This window comes from Natator depressus, chromosome 4 (genome assembly GCF_965152275.1).
Source record: "Natator depressus isolate rNatDep1 chromosome 4, rNatDep2.hap1, whole genome shotgun sequence".
Classification (NCBI taxonomy): domain Eukaryota; kingdom Metazoa; phylum Chordata; order Testudines; family Cheloniidae; genus Natator; species Natator depressus.
Genome location: NC_134237.1, coordinates 79380413 through 79402517, shown reverse-complemented (window position 1 = coordinate 79402517; position 22105 = coordinate 79380413). Strand labels below are relative to the sequence as shown.

The following is a 22105-nucleotide window of genomic DNA, read 5'->3' as shown; positions in this document are numbered from 1 at the left end:
TTGGAAATAGAAAGTGGCAGATAAGTGCTAAGAGTGGAAGCTAAACACACTCTTTTCCTTTTTAGGTCGCCACTGTGAAGTCCATCAGATGACAGGAAACTACATGTGGGACCCAAGTACAAATACATCTTTTGACATTGGTGTGAATAGAGAGAGCCTGTTACCTCTTTGGTGGAATGGATCGGAGCCTTTGTGGGTCACCATGACGAAAGCAAAGAAGAAAGTTAATATGTATTACTGGCCTGGTTAGTATCTCTAAATGCAGTTCCTCAAAACCACCATCTAATGTTGCATGTTTAAAAATTATGGACAGCTATGTAGGATGATTCTCGAATACCTTGCAGGTATGAAATAGAAACAACAATTGCAAGTATGTTTTTTAACACTCACACATGGCAATTCTATTTAATTTTTTTAAAATGTTGATTGAAATATGCACATGCTAAAGATTATATTAAAATAACTATTTATTAAAGCTTTAGCTTACAAAAATGACAGGCAATAACTGAACCTTTACTTTTAATAGGAAATGCTCAGTCTGGCTAAGAAACACATGTGGTGTATAGGGTAAGAACAAGCACTTTTCATGGTCTCCCAGCACTGACACTCAGGTTATCTTTTCCAGATCTGAAGAAGAGCGCTGTGAAGCTCAAAAGCTTGTCTCTTCCCCCAACGGAAGTTGGTCTAATAAAAAATATTACCTCCCCCACATTGTGTGTCTCATATCCTGGGACCAACACAGCTACAAACACCACTGCAAACATCATCTCTATCAGTTGGAAATGTTACATATATGCACCATGGACAAGTTACAAATACACATATGCAAGGCACTTAGCTTTTCACTTCTTGACTTTTTGTCATTTTAACACTGTAGTCCAAGCATTGCATTAACATACTTTTATATACATATAATTGACTAGAGGGTCACGCATCAGAATCACAGAGTTGGAAATCTCCAGTATCGGTGGGCACAGCAGAAGAAGCTGACCCACTTGTTCAGGCTCCCTGCCACTTCATCTCATTCCCTTACACCACACATGTGCCCAGTCACGTCCTCCTAGCACAATGCTGCATAACAACATTCAAGAGAAAGGACAACAGCTCACAGGAACAGACAGAAATGGCGACACAAGATGGTTTATGTTCCACACGCTTACAGTCAGAGAAATTAGTCAAATCATTGCTATGTTACTGAATAAAGCAGGAAACTTTGTATTGAAACATTGCTCCATGGGCCCAATTACACAAATATTTGCTACCAGCAGAGTGCCTACTTTCTGAGCACCCAAAACCAAAGCCTATTTTTATGGAAATGCACTGTGGAATTTAACAGATATGAAACCAATAAGCTTCTGTAGAAATGTAATAGTCATTGATAGAAATTGCTCTAAAACCTATAGAATTTAATAATTTTTAAAGGCTTTTATTTTTTTAAACCTCCTATAGAATTTTATAGCATGGATATAATTCTCTTAAATTCTATAGGAAGGTTAAAAAACCCTATAGAAATCCTATCATTTGCTTTGCATGCCACAGGACTTTTCCCTAAGGGAGACCTCTACCATCTCTTTCACTCTATGGTGAGCGCGTGGTTGTTTTTGAGTAAAGTTCTCTGAGGAAGAGATGGGTATGGGGAACATATATAGTGTGCCCAGCAGAAAACTAATGGATTTTGGCATATACCTACTTTTTTCCATTGATCATGCTGCCTGCTGGAGAGTTGTTAGTGCATCTACTGATGTGTATTACCTGTGGCACCTGCTGCTAGGTACTGTGAGTGAAATCCTGTCCCTATTGAAATCATGGGGAGTTTTGCCATTGACTTCAGTAGTGCCAGGATTTCACTCTCAGATTAGGATTGCCATATTTCCATTATCTATAGTCCTTACAGCAGGCATCTTAGCTGGAGTTATTACGGCAAAGCACTTAAGCACAAAGCACTTAATTGTAAGCACATGAATAGTCCCAATGGAAACATCTGCTTTAATGGAGGGGGACAAGGTGACCCTTCAGCTAATAGGATTCTATAGAAAAGTAATAGGGTTCTATAGAATTCAATCCAATTACAATAGAATATAATAAAGAATGAGATTTTTTGAACCATTTTATAGAATTCCTTAGCAGGGTATAGAATGCTCTTTTAAATTCTATGGAGCTGTTAACATTCAAAATTAGGGCTGCCAAGCAATTAAAAAAATTAATCACGATTAATCGCATTGTTAAGCAATAATAGAATACCATTTCTTTAAAGATTTTTGGATGTTTTCTACATTTTCTAATATATTGATTTCAACTACAACATAGAATACAAAGTGTACAGTGCTCACTTTATATTATTATTTTTCTTTACAAATATTTGCACTGTAAAAAACAAAAGAAATAGTATTTTTTAATTCACCTAATACAGGTACTGTAGTGCTTCTTTATCATGAAAGATAAACTTACAAATGTAGAATTATGTACAAAAAATAATTGCACTCAAAAATAAAACATGTCAAACTTTAGAGCCTACAAGTCCACTCAGTCCTACTTCAGCCAATCGCTCAGACAGACAAGTTTAGTTACATTTACAGGAGATAATGCTGCCTGCTTCTTATTTACAAGGTCACCTGAAAGTGAGAACAGGCATTCACATGGCATTGTTGTAGCCGGTGTCGCAAGATATTTAGGTGCCAGATGCGCTAAAGATTCATATGTCCCTTCATGCTTCAACTACCATTCCAGAGGACATGATGCCTAGGACAGTTTCTGCTCAATAATGATCCAAAGCACTGTGGACCAACACATGTTCATTTTCATCATCTGCAGTGGTGCAAGTAAAAATCATTTCTTGCCGGTACTGCATGCATGGGAGGGACATACGGCGGGGCACGTGACCTCCCCATGTGACCCTCTATGTGACTCCTCCCCTCCCCACCCCCAGCCTAGGGCCCCCACACTCTCCCCATCCCCTCTGATACCCCCCTTTGTATATATAAACATCAACATGCTTGTCTATTCACTTTCCCCCAAAATATGTAGTATTCAGTCTGTTTATATGGAATATGGGAGTTGGATGAGGAGCCATTTCAGCATACTTATGAATTATTAAAAAACAAATTTTAAATAGAACTGTATCCTAAACTACTTTATAATATTGCACCCAAACATTGCATTTCAATGGGGGATTCAACTTCCTTTATAGGAACAGACTCTTGAAACTTTTACCAGCCCACAAAAGTGGTCCATAGTCATGCAGACAGTCCCATTGTCTTCAGTGGGATTGATCAAATGATTAAGGGTTTACAGGATTAGGTTCCAAGTTTGTAAATTGTTCTGGATGAAACTAACAATGCCTGAGCTGTCAGATCAGAAGGAGCTTCATTTGAATAAAAGTGGGCAGATGTGTGATAAGTCTTAGCTCCACTGCTAAGATGAAGAACATATTTTCAGCAAAGTTCTTGGCAGATTCCTGAGGCAGCTGGCTGGTTTAAGGTTGTCAGCGTCCGGTATTATAATCTTCACTTATAGTTCTCTCACACACACAGCTGGAAAATGAGGCATTTGTTTTCTTTTTTTGCTGCTCCACTTCCAGTTAACAAAATGCATGTTAGACTAGTTTGACTGCAAAGAAGAATTCTGTGCAGACTGGGGACAACAGCTGATTTCCATCAGAACTGGGCTGATAGAATCCAAACATTGTCTGGTCAGTGCAAGCAGAGGCATTCCAATAATGATTTGGACTTGATGTAATGCAGTATGGATATCATGGATAATTCAGACCAATGGGGAGAAACAGAATCAAAAACAATGTTTAAACACCTTTTGTCCCCACCACTTGAGGACTCCTGACCAATGTAACAGCACAATGCATATGCTAACAAACTTAAACAAAGCCTTTGTTTAAGCTTGTTAGCAATGTATTGTGCGGATAAAGCCATATAAAGAATGAATGTTCTTCCTAGCCGTGTTCTGCTCCTTTAAGGAGCAGAGTGCAGGCCCTTCCCCCCTTCCAGAGGGGGTGGCTAGCCCCAAGCCTTTCTGGTACCCCATACCCGCTAAAAATCTCTTGCCGATACTGCATACTGGAGGGTACCACCCTACTTGCACTCTTGATCATCTAAGTCAGATGCCACCAGCAGAAAGTTGATTTTCTTTTTTGGTGGTTCAGATTCTGTAGTTTCTGCATCTGAGTGTTGCTCTTTTAAGACTTCTGAAAGCATGCTCCAAACCTTGTCCCCCTCAGATTTTGGAAGGCACTTCAGATTCTTAAACCTTGGGTCAAGTGCTATAGCTATTTTTAGAAATCTCACATTGGTACCTTCTTTTCATTTTGTCAAATCTGCTGTGAAAGTGTTCTTAAAATGAACATGTGCTGGGTCATTATCCAAGATTGCTATAACATGAAATATATGGCAGAAGGAGGGTAAAACAGAAGAGGAGATATACAGTTCTCCCTCCAGGAGTTCAGTCACAAATTTAATTAACACATTTTTTTTTTAAACAAGCATCATCAGCATGGAAGCATGTTCTCTGGAATGGTGGCCGAAGCATGGAAGGGGCATACAAATGTTTAGCATATCTGGCATGTAAATACCTTACAAGGCTGGCTACAAAAGTGCCATGCGAACGCCTGTTCTCACTTTCAGGTGACATTGTAAATAAGAAGGAGGCAGCAGTATCTCCCGTACATGTGTTGCTGGCACAGAGTTCCCGAGACAAGCAACAGCTGGGTTCGTTGCCCGGTATGCGTCGCGCCAATGACCACAACGGAGTGGAGAAGCAGAGAGATTTATTTGGAGCTCCAAATAGGGCGCAGGGAGACTGAGCTGTCTCAAATCCTGCAGCAGTGCAGCAGATTCCAGTATACATTTTATACCTTTGCCTACTTCACTACACAAGCTTATGCAACCAATTACCTGTTGCCCCGTACAATACCGTAGCCAATCAGCTAAAGCAGCCAGTTGTGTTTTTCCTCAGTAGCATTGCCCGAGCCTTGCCTTATATGGTCCTATTTGTTACTGGTTTTTGCTAAACATTTCTGCCTTATCTATCTGTTTTCCAGGCCGAAGCTGGCCTTGGCTGGCGAGCCGTGTGCAAACCTGTCTGTTTGTGTGCTAGCTTCCTCAGAGTTATGCAGGATCACAGAGGGTTCAAGGAGCAAAGGGGCCTTGGTTTATCCGGGCCTAGAGCAGGAGGGCTTCCTCGACACTCGTGGTCTTCCACCCTCCCGAGTTACCTAGTGTAGTGCCCAGTATCCCCAACAAACGTAAACAAACTTGTTTGTCTTAGCGATTGGCTGAACAAGAAGTGGGACTGAGTGGATTTATAGGCTCTAAAGTTTGACATTGTTTTGGTTTTGAGTGCAGTTAAACAACAGAAAAAAATCTACATTTGTAAATTACGCTATCACAATAAAGAGATTGCACTACTGTACTTGTATGAGGTGAGTTGAAAAATACTATTTCTTTTGTCTATAATTTTTACAGTGCAAACATTTGTAATAAAAAATAATATAAAGTGAGCACTGGACACTGTGTTCTGTGTTGTAAATGAAATCAATATATTTGAAAATGTAGAAAAACATTCAAAATTATTTAATAAATTTCAATTAGTATTCTATTGTTTAACAGCATGATTAGTTTTTTTAATTGCAATTAATTTTGTTGAGTTAATTGTATGAGTTAACTGAGATTAATAGACAGCCCTATTAAAAAGGTATTAATTCATTAATTAATTCTATTAATTTCTACAAGATTTTTCCGTAAGGTGAATTATCCAGAAAGAAGAAAGAAGGGTCGGGACAGACAGATACAGAAAGGCGGCAAAGCAGAAGTGATGGTATAAAACTACTAAGGGTGCATGTTCCATACAGTTTTTACACGCAGGATTATGTGACCTCCCAACATTTGATTTTTGTTCAGGTATAATATGGGGCAACTTGGAAGTTTGTTGCAGGTTCTCATCAGGAAGAATTTGGGATGCTCTAACAGTCACAGAGAGGTAGGCCAGATTCATTGTGCTTGGTGCTGGGAGGTACAATTTGCCTTCTGATCAATAATAAAGATTAATCCAAACAGACATTCATATACAAAACAAGTGCCATCTAGCTAACAAGTGGGACTACACTTGCCTCATAAGAATCAGATGGTTTTGAGACATGAATTTGGGGTCTAAAACATATGGAAGTATGAAAGGGAGGATGCTGAAGTTATGTATGAAGTTCGGTGTTCAAGAGAAGTTAATCTAAAAAGTTAGTAATTAAGAACATAGAAAGCAGGAAAGGCCTCTGTTGTGAATAATTATCTATCACTTTATCTGTGAGGATGCAAAAAATAACAAAGCTAAAATGCAGGCGGCGTTTATCTGAGTGGAAACATAAAAGCAAAAGTATCCCCACCAATAGGGTTCCTAATTGCTGTCTGTGTTAAAACATCAGTGTTCTAAGCATTTGGTTTTATGGAACATTTGCTCCTTCCTAATCACTGCACAAAGAGGCCTGTTTCAGGGATGAGTAAACACAATTTATTAAGCAGTTTCCATTCTCACAGTCTTTATCCATGGGTGAAATATCAGTTATCCTTTAAACGATTTGCTGCTAAGTAATGTACAGCAAATTGTACTGTATCTGAAGTGAAATGTATGGCCCTATGTACTCACTAATTCACTTTGAAGCACTGATGTTCCAGTTCCATGGGGCTTCGGAGGATTGTTATTGCATTTTAGCTGTAACAGAAACACGGCAGTAAAAGGATTAAAGTTCTCTTTCTTCTTTTCTCAGTGAGTTATGAGGTGGACTTTAACCAATAACCCTGTAGCTGCCCAATTTTTCGACTATATAGCCAGGTTTGCTTTAAGTGAAGTATAGAGGCCTCTATTTTAAATGTCAAAAAACAAAACAAAAACACCATTTTCCATTTAAATAAGATATTTTCCAGACCTTTGTGCAGGCCTGGAATGTTTTCAGAACTTTGTGTTATGACACTTAACACCCAACTGTTAAATACATATTTAGAAATTCAAGTTAGAAATGACAGAGGTTCAAGTTTCTGTGTCAAATAAAGAAAGATGCAGAATGGAATCTATATCATTGTGAAAGGGGTCCTCATTCCTGCCCCAATCCCAGAAGTTTAGTATTTTAAAACAGTAGGTCAGTGCTGTGCAAAATGGTGCAACAAAAATATCTGAAATTAGAGCTGTGCATACAATGCAAAAACATTTTTTCACAATCAGCTGAATTTTAAAACACATTCACTTTACCTAGTTTTGCACACGTCTTATGTTTGCTTTTCATTGATGATATAGTGAACAAATTTACCAGGAGTTATGATCGCTGACACAGTGAATTTTAAGTAATTATTACTGAATGTTCATAGCAAGAAAATTATGATTTTGTAAGAAGAAGCCTGATTTTAAATTATGTTCAAGAAAGAGGGAATAAATACATATCATGTGAGTTTGGTGTCTCATCGAAGAAGCCTGAATTTCAAATATTTAATACTCTCAATGAACTGCCCACACACAGACCAAGAAGTAGTACCAGAAATTATTTCTGTCTGTAACTACCATATCATGCTGATCACTTGGCAGTCTAGAAACAGCTAAGAGAGAGAGATATCTGAGCAACTAAGTTACCCTCAGCCCAAGGAGGTTAATACTATAAACAAAAGTTTAGAAAATAACTCTGAAAAACTACATTTGAGAAAACTGCAACCTGCCTGAAGACAATATGTGAACAGAAAAAGAGGCTAAATTAATCAAATTGATTATATTTTTATGCATAATTAGTCATCCTACTTAAAACACTCAGAAGTATATCTGACCCAAATTTGAGCCTGTTTGGATCTGTAGTTCTAGATCAGGCTCATTACAGAGATAGGGCCAAACCACAAAATTCTGGTCTGGATTTGGATCCAGACTTCTCCTAAATGCAAGGTGCAGAGGAGAAGTTGGATCAAAAGTTCCAGTTCAGGCCTGTCTCTGTATAACCCTAATAACACGTGCCCAAACATAGAGAGATGCTATGCTCCATCGTGATATCTGAGATCAGCTGCAGCCCAGTGCTCTTCTGCCAGTATCTACTGGAGGCAAGAAGCTTTCAGTGAAGCACTGTGAGCTCTAAAATTCATTCTGTCCCTTGGTGAGCCAGAGTTCAAGTTTGTCAGCCTTCAGTGCATGAGGTGAGACTCCCTTGTTTGCTCAAGCATTTGCTTGAGGTTGGGTTAGATAGGTGTTGGGTGTCTTCTATTAATGTTTTGGCATGGCTAATAATGGCGGCTGTTCACTGTTAATCTCAGTTACATGTAGCGTTCAGTATTTTAATTGCTATGTGAATATGCTTAGTGGCTGTATTATGGGCCCAATATTTATGTATACATTAAATCCAGTTACAGGTAGAATAGACAAAAATGGAGAAAAAAGCTCTTACTAATAAAGAGTAAAGGGATTCAGCCCTCGTCTTGGAAGTGTGTAGACTGCTAAGACAAACTTTTAATTATTCTATTTACTATAGGCCAGCAGCCTTAAAACCACCTAAGTAACACAGGGCCAAACAGCAGCATAGACTTACTATGACAGCCGGGCAAATACTGATTTTTTTGCTTGCTTGGCAATTTCAAAGAACTGGGGAAAGAACAAAGTTCTACTTAGATTTTGAGTATTTGTAGCCATCTTGAATGGTTTACATTAAATTCTAGGAAATTGTGAACCAAAAAAGTAGTTTTAAACAGAAAAAAAATCAAAGTGTTTCATTTACAAAATGTCTAACGAAAATGTGTGTGTTTTTTGGGGGCCTGGGAGGGAGTGGGGGAGGTTCAAGAGGATTAATTTGGCAAAACTAACATGAACTTGGAAAAGATTTTGGGGTCACTGATCTGCATTTTTTTGCTGAAAAAATGTTTCAGTCAAAAAATTTTGTCCAGCTTGATTGACTACCCAGACTTCCTGCATCACATCTCTGTGCTACTGCTATGGAAGGCTATTTAAAACAGAGGTTGAATCTACAGCCAGTTGTATGGATTATGCCACTCATCAATTCTACATAAGTGTACAATGAGGCATATGGTGGCCACACAGCACATTTACTTGGTTGATGGCCATGCATTCAACTCATATGGGTCAGTGAAATGTTCATAATTCCATGTGATAAATACACTACAGTGAGGAGTGCATCAGAAATGCCTTAGATTAAGGCCAAATTTTTCAAGAGTAGTTGTTTAAAACTAGGCTTCTAAATCCATACTGAAGCATGTAAATGAGTTGCCTGATTTTCAAAATGTGAGCACTAACCAATATCATTTGAGTTCAGTGGGAGCTGCTAGGGGCTCAGCACTTTTCAGCTTCTTTACATATGCACTTAAATAAGAATTTAGGAGACTAACTTTAGGCAACCACTTTTGGAAATCTTGGCCTGAGCAGATAGATCACAATATGTCAATAAAGTATTAAATTCAGTATACTGATCTTGAAGTAATATCATAGAATTATAGGTCTGAAAGGGCCCTCAAGAGGTCATCTAGTCCAGTCCCCTGCACTCATGGCAGGACTAAGTATTATCTAGACCATCCCTGACAGGTGTTTGTCTAACCTGTTCTTAAAAATCTCCAGTGGTGGAGATTCCACAACCTCCCTAATCAAGTTATTCCAGTGCTTAACCACCCTGACAGTTAGAAGGTTTTTCCTAATGTCCAACCTAAACCTCCCTTGCTGCAATATAAGGCCATTGCTTCTTGTCCTATCCTCAGAGATAAAGGAGAACAATTTTTCTCCCTCTTCCTTGTAACAACCTTGTATGTACTTGTATGCGGGCCTCAATGCCAAAGGATTCATATCTGCAGCTATGGAGAAGCATCAATGTGTCAGTATAGCCTGCTTTATTTGGGTATTTTTTATTTTTCCTTGCATTGTGAGTTGGCAATATGAGCTCAACAAGGTTGAGATGCAGAAAACTGACAAATGGCTTTTCTTGAGAGTCCTCTTAAGCAATTGTGTCTGTGGTCACTGGAGAGGCCGCACTCAGATTGCTTAACCAGGGCAAACTGAAAAGAATAGGACAGATGATCCCCAAAACTGGTGGTTTATTCTATAATTAGATTTCACCAATCTTCAGGGATAATCCAGAGTAGATCTGGAGACCTTAGTCTTGCGACTTAGATTTTCCCTGATAAAGTTAAGTGGATCTGAGATAAAACAGGATCAGGCCTGACTTCCTTTACAGCTGAAATAAGCTGTGGTCACAGCAGGGCTTCCTTGGCTGAAGGATAGGTAATGTATATTGTTGTATTCATTAGCATAAAGCAATTAACAAAACAGGTCACATGTAGTCTACTAAAAATTTCAAAGAGGAATGAAGACAATAATATTATTACACCTCAAGTCCCATCTAAATAATAATATCCCATTTCGATTTTTGAATCAATAGAACACAGTAATGAACTAGTATAGACAGGAACAGAAGTTTAGTATTTATAAGATAATTAGCACCTACAAGTTTACCTACAAGATACAGATAAACACAGACAAATACAAATAGTGTCTATTCTTAATTCTCTAACAATACAGGCCTACATTTCAAGGATTCTCACCTATTTAATATGGTTTTACTATCTATCGGTAAGCAATGGACCTTTTTACCATTTCAATACTCTTCTAATATTAAGGATCCTTAAGGGTTGTTTTCAGGTCACATAGCCTGCTGGTTACACAACCCTCACTGGCTCAGCATCACAGCAACATAAAACAGCGCTGTGCATAGGTGTTGACTCCATGGGTGCACTGTGGCTGGAGCACCCCCGGGGAAAAAATGGTGAGTGCTGAGCACCCACCAGCAGCCACTCTACCAGAGCCTCCCCATCTGCCCAGTGCCTCCTGGCCACCAGCAGGCTCCACCAATCAGTGCCTCCGTCTCCCTCCCAGCACCTACTGCCTGCTACGGATCAGCTGTTTCACGGTGTCAAGAGGTGCTGGAGGGGAGGAGGGAGGAGTGAGGGCGCAGTCCTCAGGGGAGGACTGGGTGTGGAAAGGGCGGGGCAGGGAAGAGGCAGGGAGGGGGCGGAGCAGGAGTGGAAAAAAGGCAGGGTGGGGGCCTTGGGGGAAGGGATGGAGTGGGGACGGGCCCTTGTTGGAGCACCCCCCGGCAGATTAAAAACTCAGCATCTATGGTGTTGTGTAACCTTATTTCCTCCTACAACAGAATCTAGCTCCCAGCATTCCTTAAAGCATAGTTCTTTAATCCCAAAGGTTTAGCAAAGTGGCCCAAATTGTGACAGTTTCAGAGTGCTGATAAAACCACTTTAGAGTAGAAAAAAAATCTCTCTTGTTGACCTAGCAACACCTCAAAATATTTTACTACATATTCATCTGGAGAAGAGAAGACTGAGAGGGGACATGGTAACCGTTGTCAAGTACAGAAACAGTTGTTACAAGGAGGAGGGAGAAGAATTGTTCTTAACCTCTGAGGCTAGGACAAGAAGCAATCGGTTTAAATTCCAGCAAGGGAGGTTTAGATTGGACATTAGGAAAAACTGTCGGGGTGGTTAAGCACTGGAATAAATTGCCTAGGGAAGTTGTGGGATCACCATCATTGGAGATTCTTAAGAGCAGGTTCTACAAATACCTGTCAGGGATGGGCTAGATAATACTTAGTCCTGCCTGAGTGCAGGGGATTGGACTAGATGACTTCTCAAGGTTCCTTCCAGTCCTATGATTCTATGCCATGAAGCCATTTTGTAAAAGATCTCTCTCTCTCTCTCTCTCTCTCTCTCTGTGTCCTGGGAATATCCCAGGAAGTGTATATTACTGTGATTTGAGGGTTCCTGGGGTGTTTAAAGCTAAATTGCATGAATTTTGTGTTGCTGAGCTATACGGTTATAAATATTAATGTCACCCACTAGTGCAGTAATCAGACATAAAAAAACTTGTTCTCCTGCGTTAAAAGCCCATGTTCTCCTGCAGGATATGTTACCAGAAGTTGCTGTGCCACAAAACACATTGTATTTTGCTAGGAAAGGCTGCAGGTTACTAAGAGAATTAATTGACTTAAACTGTTTTACTAAGAACCGCTAAGAATGAGATCTAACCGTTCAGTTCCAGTCTCATATGTTAAAATATATTTTATGGAGGGTATTTTTATGGTAGGTGTTGTGTTTAATTGGAAAATCTACTTTGGGAATAATAATCTAGACCTCTGTTACATTGGATACTTGGGAATGAAGGAAAGCGATTGTATTCTTGAAAACTATTACAAAAGGAGCCAACTTGGTGGTCTAAATGGCGAAGACATGCCACACAGGAATCAGGGAAGGTCATACCAACATGGCCCTTTTAGAAGAGGAAAAGGATAAAATTAATGGATTCCAGAGGACCTCCATCAAATACTCTCCATACATACAAATGCTGTGCCATCTTTCATTAATTAAGAATGTGAAATGAATGACAGATGTCATTTTGGCTCTGACAGTCTTCAAAATCTCCAGCAGATATGGCCAGAAATACAAGAAACATTCACCTTCCCATGCTCCCCAGTGCTTGTCGCTTATAATCAAAAACAAAACATACAATATTTGTCTTGTCTTTTTAGGCTGCGAGGTTGAAATCCTTGGTGTCAGACCTAGTTTTTGTCGACCATATTTCAGTGTCCCAACAGATTCCAATTTCTCTGATGCTGTCAGTGATGCTCTGGAGTCATTGAGGTAAGTCACCCAAAATTCTTCATCACAGTATTTATTTTCTCAAACATTAGTATTTGAGCAGCAATAGCTTTGCCTTAAGGCACTTTCTTGAGGATTAGTGACCATCTTGAAGGACCTGATGAAGCCAAGTTTGGTTTTGCTGTTATACCATGGACACAGAAAAATATGTATTTTCAATAACTTTCTTCTTGCTTATGATATGGCACGCATGTGCCATAATGATCAATTATTTTCCATATCCTGGCTATTAGTAGAGAAATGAGGCTCAATCTATTTATATATCAGACTGATAGAATCAACTCATTTAGCCACAAAAAGACTTTAATCATTTAAAGGCAACCGGAGTTATTGAATGTTCAGCTCTTTTGAGATTTAAATCAGGCCACCTATTTAGAAGCTGAATGCTAGATTCCATATACAAAAACTTTCCATACACAGATGGGCCCAACCTATACAATTCAGATCTGGATTTGAGCAACCTCAAGTGGAAGTTTGTTCAGATCCAAGCTTTTGGTTCAGCCATTTCTCAATCAAATGTTAATCAGGGAGAGTCTTGCTTAGCTTTTAAAACCAGGTAAGATCTGGGGTATTCAAGACCAACATGGCCCCATTCACCAAACCTCTTCATTAGTAACTTTCTGTTTTAACTATAATGTAGTCATTTCCAGGATACACTTACCCTATTAAATACTTAATCTATTATATCATTTGAATTGTTGTATCATTACCTTTCAAATGTTGTAGACTGCTGTATAAGTCTAGAAAGATTATCATTGCAAAAAAATGGGTGTGGAACAGTGTTCAACTTGAATATAAGTTTCCAAATCTTAAGAGTGTGTATAAACTTGCTATTGTATATAAAACTAAAGGAAACTCAGGTCCAAACCACCCCTTAGTCTTGCATAAGTATATCATGAAAATTACCTTTTAGACAGAATCTGGAATCTCATACTTCAGAGTGCATTTTGAAAGTTAAGGAAAACAAACTTCTCCCATTACACAACTGCAATTTTCAAGCTATATAAAACTTTGTTGTATCTAAACCAAATTCCTTTAAACTTGTCAAATGTGCAAGTCTTCAGTGAGGATTGAAAATCCAGTCATGCAAACCATTAATAGTACTTACTCATCTAAACAGGCCCTTTGAAATCAATGGGATTACTTGCATGTGTAAACATTATTTGCTTGAGTAAAGTGTTCTGGACAGGGTTAAATTTTCAAAAGTTCTTAAGTGATATAGGAGCCTAAGTTTCACTGAAAGTCAATCTTAAATCCACATTCAAAATTTTAAACTTAACCTGCTTTGAGTGGAACATATACAAATAAAGTATCTGAAAAATGTCTTGCCTGGTATGAAAGGTGTCCTTCACATTCAGATAAGACAAGCAGCTGAGCACCACCTTTGTAGCTTTCAGGTATCCTGAGCACTGCTGCCACACAGCTGAGGAATCAATCCAATAATTCAGTGCAGGGTTTCTTCTTACTCATACGGTTTATGAGGTGACTGGAAACCTGACATTAAATGGTTTCTCTGTTTGTGTGATTTTTGGGTGGATGGAGGGATGGATAGATGGATGGACGGACAGATGTGAGGCAATTCACCTGCTAGACTTTATTTGTTAAGAATTCCTTAATCATCAGCATTCAGCTTATTGAGTGATGAGAAAGAACTGAAAATAGTCATTGAAATCCTCATTGTAGGGATAGCGTATCAGGCTGGGAGCAGGCATGTTTGCTGCTTCCTGGTTGGTTTCTGTGAAGCAAGGGGCATAAGAGGGTTTGGAGAGAGTCTAGTCTTGGACTTGATGGATTTTGAACATTATTAAAGTTTGATGAAGTAATGACTAAGCCATGAAAGATCTAGTCCCTCAAGCTGTTCTTTTGGAAAGCTGAAGCCCACTGGAAAGATCTCCATTGCTCATTCCCTCAGACACACAAGTGCCTTCAGTTAAAAAAAAAATGGGCAAGAATATGAGAGATTCAGTTTCACAGCTCACCAGGGGAGAGAGATGGTGATTTCAATTAACAGAGCAAACTGGTGGTACTGTAATATCTACAGTAAACACCACCTGCAGCCATGTGAGGAGCCAAAACACTGCAGATACAGTTGGACCTGGAGAGCTACAACCACCTCTAATTTTCTATTTCCATTTCAAGAAGTTCCTCTCCGAGTCCCTCTTTAACTTCAGCCAGAGGGACTGAGTTCCATTTCTTTAAACCCGCATCCATGTAGCTGCTACCTATCTGCATACACACAGCAAGGGAAGATTGATGGAGAGTGGGAGTGATAGAAAATAAAATTAGCCTTAAGTATTAATATGACAGCTACTTACAGAAACGGGGGATAGGGAAGGAAGGGGAAACCAAGGAGAGAAGAGGGGATTAAGATTTATAAAATATCTTCCCCTTATTCCTCATTTTCTCTCTCATTTCTTTTTTCTATCCCCATCATCCATTTTCACTACTTTAAGAAACAATGGATTGTTTTACTGTACTGTTGTGCTAGATGTAAGGCTTGAAATATAGTTTTTTTAGATGTGTAAATTTGTGCCCTCAATCTCAGGGTAAAAGACACTGCCATTAGTCATTTCTATTATTCTTACACATGGCCAGGAGAGCTTCTGATTCTTGGCGCTGTAAAAGGCAGATAAATAGATCCATTCTCAATTGTAAAATGCCTCCTTTCCACACACTAAATACATTTTAAACCAACTAACCTATGGCTGAAATGAACTACATGTGGGAAAACAGCCCGTGGCAAGGTCATCCTCCCACATAAAGACAAGAATGCCAAGTGTTACACACCAGGTTGTCAGTCAGTTGGTTAATATTTGAAGCTGCAGTTAGAAAAGCCTGAAATTAAAATCCCCCAAGTGTGCATTTTAGCTATGAGGCAGCCATTAGAAGTTAATGTATTGGGTCCGCACCTGCTCTCACTAAAGTCAATAGCAAAACCTGAACTGATTTCAGTGAAAGCAGGATAGGGCCTTTTATGAGTGCCGGCATGGTGTAGGGATAAGTCTTGGGTCTGGAAACAGGAACTCCTGAATCTAATCTTGTAGTGAAATCCTGGATCCATTGAAGGGAGTTTTGTCACTGACTTCAGTGGGAACAAGATTTCACATCTGGAGTGTCCACTGACTTGCTTTGGGCCCAGTCCAACTCCTGTTGATGTCAAAGGAAAGATTGTTTCAGGAAGATTTCCCATTTCTTTGAATCAAGCCCCTTGAGAAAGTCACTTTAGCCAACATTTTCAAAACTACATGCCCAACGTTAAGCTCCCGTGTCCATATTTAGAAGCCAAATTTTACATATACACATTTGAAAAGTTAGGCCAAAATCTGTGTCTCATTTTCCCCATCTGTAAAATGGTGTCATGAAGATAAGGTCATGTTTGTGCAGTGCTTTGAAAATGTAAAGTATTTCTTGGTTATACCATATACTCTGCTGTTTTCAGCATTCTTTATGGAAAAAATGATAGCTTATAAGAGTCTTGTAAGGTTCTGGCCACTCCCGCTCGGATCCTGCAAACCTCTTATGCATGTGCTTAACTTTAGGCATGTGATTTGTCCCATAAAAATCACATGCTTGAAGTTAAGCATTTATCCTACAGGATTGAGCCTTTACTAAGAAATTTCATACCTCAGTCTAAATAAGTCCATTCATCTCATACAATCAAGAATAAGTAATACTTAGATTCTATATGGCTTTTATATAGAACTAAATGATGATTTGGGAATGGGTGAGGAGAGAAAACACACCTCAGATAAAAGTATTTGAAGGCTGTAAACATCAAAAAAGAAGAGAACTATTCAGAGAGAGGTTCAAAAGGTACACCTGTAGTAGAAGTAATCAGATGAATTTAAGAAAAACTAATTTAAACTGAATAGTGGGGAAATATTGTTAACAATGAGATCTGTTAAACTGTGGATTGTTTCCAGAGGGATGAAATAAAGGCACCTTCACTTCAAATATTTTAAATTAGAGAGTGAGAAAATGTTTTGTACTGAATAAGTAACAGACATAGGCTGGATTGCCTAAGGGTATGTCTACACTATGAAATTAGGTTGAATTTATAGAAGTCGGTTTTTTAGAAATCATTTTTAGATAGTCGATTCTGTCTGTCCCCACACAAAATGCTCTAAGTGCATTAAGTGCACTAACTCAGCGGAGTGCTTCCACAGTACCAAGGCTAGCGTTGACTTCCGGAGTGTTGCACTGTGGGTGGCTATCCCACAGTTCCTGCAGTCTCCGCTGCCCACTGGAATTCTGAGTAGAGATCCCAATGCCTGATGGGGCAAAAAACATTGTCGCGGGTGGTTCTGGGTACATGTCATCAGGCCCTCCCTCCTTCCCTCCCTCTGTGAAAGCAACGGCAGACAATCATTTCACACCTTTTTTCCTGAGTTACCTGTGCAGACGCCATACCACGGCAAGCATGGAGCCCACTCAGCTCACTGTCACCTTATGTCTCCTGGGTGCTGGCAGATCTACTGTGGGGGCTGCTGTGATGCAAGTAGCCAACACAATCAAAGATCTGCTGATATCAAGTGTAGTGACCCTGGGAAATGTGCAGGTCATAGTGGATGGCTTTGCTGCAATGGGATTCCCTAACTGTGGTGGGGCGATAGATGGAGGAGAGGAAAGTGATCAGGAACAGTCAGCATGGATTCACCAAGGGCAAGTCATGCCTGACTAATCTTATTGCCTTCTATGATGAGATAACTGGCTCTGTGGATGAGGGGAAAGCAGTGGACGTGTTGTTCCTTGACTTTAGCAAAGCTTTTGACACAGTCTCCCACAGTATTCTTGCCAGCAAGTTAAAGTAGTATGGGCTGGATGAATGGACTATAAGGTGGATAGAAAGTTGGCTAGATTGTCGGGCTCAACGGGTAGTGATCAATGGCTCCATGTCTAGTTGGCAGCTGGTATCAAGTGGAGTGCCCGAAGGGTCGGTCCTCAGGCCGGTTTTGTTCAATATCTTCATAAATGATCTGGAGGATGGTGTGGATTGCACTCTCAGCAAGTTTGGAGATGACACTAAACTGGGAGGAGAGGTAGATACGCTGGAGGATAGGGATAGGATACAGAGGGCCCTAGACAAATTAGAGGATTGGGCCAAAAGAAATCTGATGAGGTTCAACAAGTGCAGAGACCTGCACTTAGGATGGAAGAATCCCATGCACCGCTACAGACTAGGGACCGAATGGCTCGGCAGCAGTTCTGAAGAAAAGGACCTAGGGGTTACAGTGAATGAGAAGCTGGATATGAGTCAACAGTGTGCCCTTGTTGCCAAGAAGGCCAATGGCATTTTGGGATGTATATGTAGGGGCATTGCCAGCAGACTGAGGGACGTGATCGTTCCCCTCTATTCAACATTGGTGAGGCCTCATCTGGAGTACTGTGTCCAGTTTTGGGCCCCACACTGCAAGAAGGATATGGGAAAATTGGAAAGAGTCCAGCAGAGGGCAATAAAAATGATTAGGGGGCTGGAACACATGACTTATGAGGAGAGGCTGAGGGAACTGGGATTGTTTAGTCTGCGGAAGAGAAGAATGAGGGGGGGATTTGATAGCTGCTTTCAACTACCTGAAAGGGGGTTCCAAAGAGGATGGATCTAGACTGTTCTCAGTGGTAGCTGATGACAGAACAAGGAGTAATGGTCTCAAGTTGCAGTGGGGGATGTTTAGGTTGGATATTAGGAAAAACTTTTTCACTAGGAGGATGGTAAAGCACTGGAATGCGTTACCTAGGAAGGTGGTGGAATCTCCTTCCTTAGAAGTTTTTAAGGTCAAGCTTGACAAAGCCCTGGCTGGGATGATTTAGTTGGGGATTGGTCCTGCTTTGAGCAGGGGGTTGGACTAGATGACCTCCTGAAGTCCCTTCCAACCCTGATATTCTATGATTCTATGGAACCCATACCCCTATCTTGGCACCGGAGCACCAAGCCAGCAAGTACATAAACCGCAAGGGGTACTTTTCAATAGTGCTGCAAGCACTGGTGGATCACAAGGGAAGTTTCACCAACATCAACGTGGGATGGCCAGGAAAGGTACATGATGCTCGCATCTTTAGGAACTCTGGACTGTTTCAAAAGCTGCAGGAAGGGACTTTATTCCCAGACCAGAAAATAACCGTTGGGGATGTTGAAATGCCTATAGTTATCCTTGGGGACCCAGCCTACCCCTTAATGCCATGGCTCATGAAGCCGTACACAGGCAGCCTGGACAGTAGTCAAGAGCTGTTCAACTACAGGCTGAGCAAGTGCAGAATGGTGGTAGAATGTGCATTTGGACATTTAAAAGCACGCTGGCGCAGTTTACTGACTCGGTTAGACCTCAGCGAAACCAATATTCCCACTGTTATTACTACTTGATGTGCGCTCCACAATATCTGTGAGAGTAAGAGGGAGACGTTTATGGTGGGGTGGGAGGTTGAGGCAAATTGCCTGGCTGCTGGTTACGCGCAGCCAGACACCAGGGCGGTTAGAAGAGCACAGGAGGGCACGGTGCGCATCAGAGAAGCTTTGAAAACCAGTTTCATGACTGGCCAGGCTACGGTGTGAAAGTTCTGTTTGTTTCTACTTGATGAAACCCCCTGCCCCTTGGTTCACTCTACTTCCCTGTAAGCTAACCACCCTCCCATCCTCCCTTCAATCACCACTTGCAGAGGCAATAAAGTCATTGTTGCTTCACATTCATGCATTCTTTATTAATTCATCACACAAATAGGGGGATAACTGCCAAGGTAGCCTGGGAGGGGTGGTGGAGGAGGGATGGACAAGGCCACACAGCACTTTAAAAGTTTAAAACTTATTGAATGCCAGCCTTCTGTTGCTTGGGCAATCCTCTGGGGTGGAGTGGCTGGATGGCCGGAGGCCCCCCCACTGCGTTCTTGGGCTTCTGGGTGAGGAGGCTATGGAACTTGGGGAGGAGGGCGGTTGGTTACACAGGGGCTGTAGCGGCGGTCTGTGCTCCAGCTGCCTTTCCTGCAGCTCAACCATACGCTGGTGCGTATTAGTTTGATCCTCCAGCAGCCTCAGCATTGAATCCTGCCTCCTCTCATCATGCTGCTGCCACCTTTCAGCTTCAGCCCTCTCTTCAGCCCGCCACTTATTCTCCTCAGCCTGCCACCTCTCCTCCCGGTCATTTTGTGCTTTCCTGCACTCTGACATTGTCTGCCTCCACGCATTCATCTGTGCTCTGTCAGTGTGGGAGGAGAGTATGAGCTCAGAGAACATTTCATCACGAGTGCGTTTTTTTCGCTTCTAATCTTCACTAGCCTCTGGGAAGGAGAAGATCCTGTGATCCTTGGTGGAGAAAAAAAGGGACAGTGGTATTTAAAAAGACACATTTTATAGAACAATGGGTACACTCTTTCGCGGTAAACCTTGCTGTTAACATTACATACATAGCACATGTGCTTTCTGTCCAAAGTTGCATTTTGCCTCCCCGCACCACATGGCTAGTCCCTCCCCCCTCCCCGTGGCTAACAGCGGGGAACATTTCTGTTCAGCCACAGGCAAACAGCCCAGCAGGAATGGGCACCTCTGAATGTCCCCTTAAGAAAAGCACCCTATTTCAACCAGGTGACCATGAATGATATCACTCTCCTAAGGATAACACAGAGAGATAAAGAACGGACGTTGTTTGAATGCCAGCAAACATACACTGCAATGCTTTGTTCTACAATGATTCCCGAGTACGTGCTACTGGCCTGGTGTGGTAAAGTGTCCTACCATGGTGGATGGAATAATGCTGCCCTCCCCAGAAACCTTTTGCAAAGGCTTTGGGAGTACGTCCAGGAGAGCCGCAAATGCCAGGGCAAATTAATCATTAAACATGCTTGCTTTTATAACATGTATAGTATTTTAAAAGGTACACTCACCAGAGGTCCCTTCTCCGCCTGGCGGGTCCGGAAGGCAGCCTTGGGTGGTTTCAGGGGGGTACTGGCTCCAGGTCCAGGGTGAGAAACAGTTCCTGGCTGTCGGGAAAACCGGTTTCTCTGCTTGCTTGCTGTGAGCTATCTACAACCTCATCATCATCATCATCTTCCTCATCCCCAAAACCTGCTTCCGTGTTGCCTCTATCTCCATTGAAGGAGTCAAACAACACGGCTGGGGTAGTGGTGGCTGAACCTCCTAAAATGGCATGCAGCTCATCATAGAAGCGGCAAGTTTGGGACTCTGACCCAGAGCAGCTGTTTACCTCTCTGGTTTTCTGGTAGGTTTAAGTTTCACGCGGCACTGCTTCGGGTCCCTGTTATGGCCTCTGTCCTTCATGCCCTGGGAGATTTTGACAAAGGTTTTCGCATTTCGAAAACTGGAACAGAGTTCTGATAGCACGGATTCCTCTCCCCATACAGCGATCAGTTCCCGTACCTCCCGTTCAGTCTATGCTGGAGCTCTTTTGCGATTCTGGGACTCCATCATGGTCACCTCTGCTGATGAGCTCTGCACTCACCTGCAGCTTGCCATGCTGGCCAAACAGGAAATTGAAATTCAAAAGTTCGCAGGCCTTTTCCTGTCTACCTGGCCAGTGCATCTGAGTTGAGAGTGCTGTCCAGAGTGGTCACAATGGAGCACTCTGGGATAGCTCCTGGAGGCCAATACCATCTAATTGCATCCACAGTACCCCAAATTCAACCCAGCAAGGCCGATTTCAGTGCTAATCCCCTTGTCAGGGGCGGAGTAAGGAAATTGATTTTAAGAGCCCTTTAAGTTAAAAAAAAAAAAAAAAAAAAAAAAGGGGGCTTCGTCATGTGGACGGGTGCAGGGTTAAATCGATTTAATGTTGCTAAATTCAACCTCGACTCCTACTGTTGACCAGGGCTAACACAGTGGTTCTCAACCTTTTCCATGCCAGGACCTCATTTTCTGCGCTGTGATCTTCCTCCCATCCAGCTAAGACAGTCTTTTCCATTTAGCAATTTTGGAAGGACTAGGTGGTCACAACCCCAACCCCTGTTCGCAACTCACAGGTTGAGAATCCCTGACCTAACACATTCTTCCAATCTCTAACTTCCGTGATTTCCCCCACACCACCCCCTTTATTTTGACTGGTGTGCCCAATAAAAGATGTGAATTTCAGATTATCTTGGATCTGTCTCCAAAACTGGCTGAAGTCCATGAGTAAAAAGGACAACTAATTAAAATAAATACAGTATTCTACATTAATGGATCAAAACATTGTATTAGCATTAATGTAAACTGCAGTGTTTTGGACCATTACTGTAGAATACTATTTTAATAAAGGAAGCCAGGTCTAAGAAACACACACAAGATCTTGTTGCAGTGATCCTAATGCAGATGATGGTATATACTGTTGATAACATATCCTTGATATATACGAGTCAAGTTAAGGTTTAATTCAATGTTCACATGAATAAGAATGAGTAGTATTGGCCCCTGAAAAAGTAAAACAAGGTACATGTTG

At 41.2% G+C, this 22105-nt stretch overlaps 1 protein-coding gene across 1 annotated transcript in view; it reads left to right on the top strand.

Moving 5' to 3' along the window:
* ENPP6 (ectonucleotide pyrophosphatase/phosphodiesterase 6) overlaps positions 1–22105 on the top strand; it is a 54711-nt gene that overhangs the window by 18613 nt on the left and 13993 nt on the right. The window contains exons 2-3 of the mRNA XM_074951243.1: positions 66–245; positions 12560–12671. Coding sequence (XP_074807344.1) covers positions 66–245; positions 12560–12671 — 292 coding nt within the window. The remainder of the gene's footprint in view (positions 1–65; positions 246–12559; positions 12672–22105) is intronic.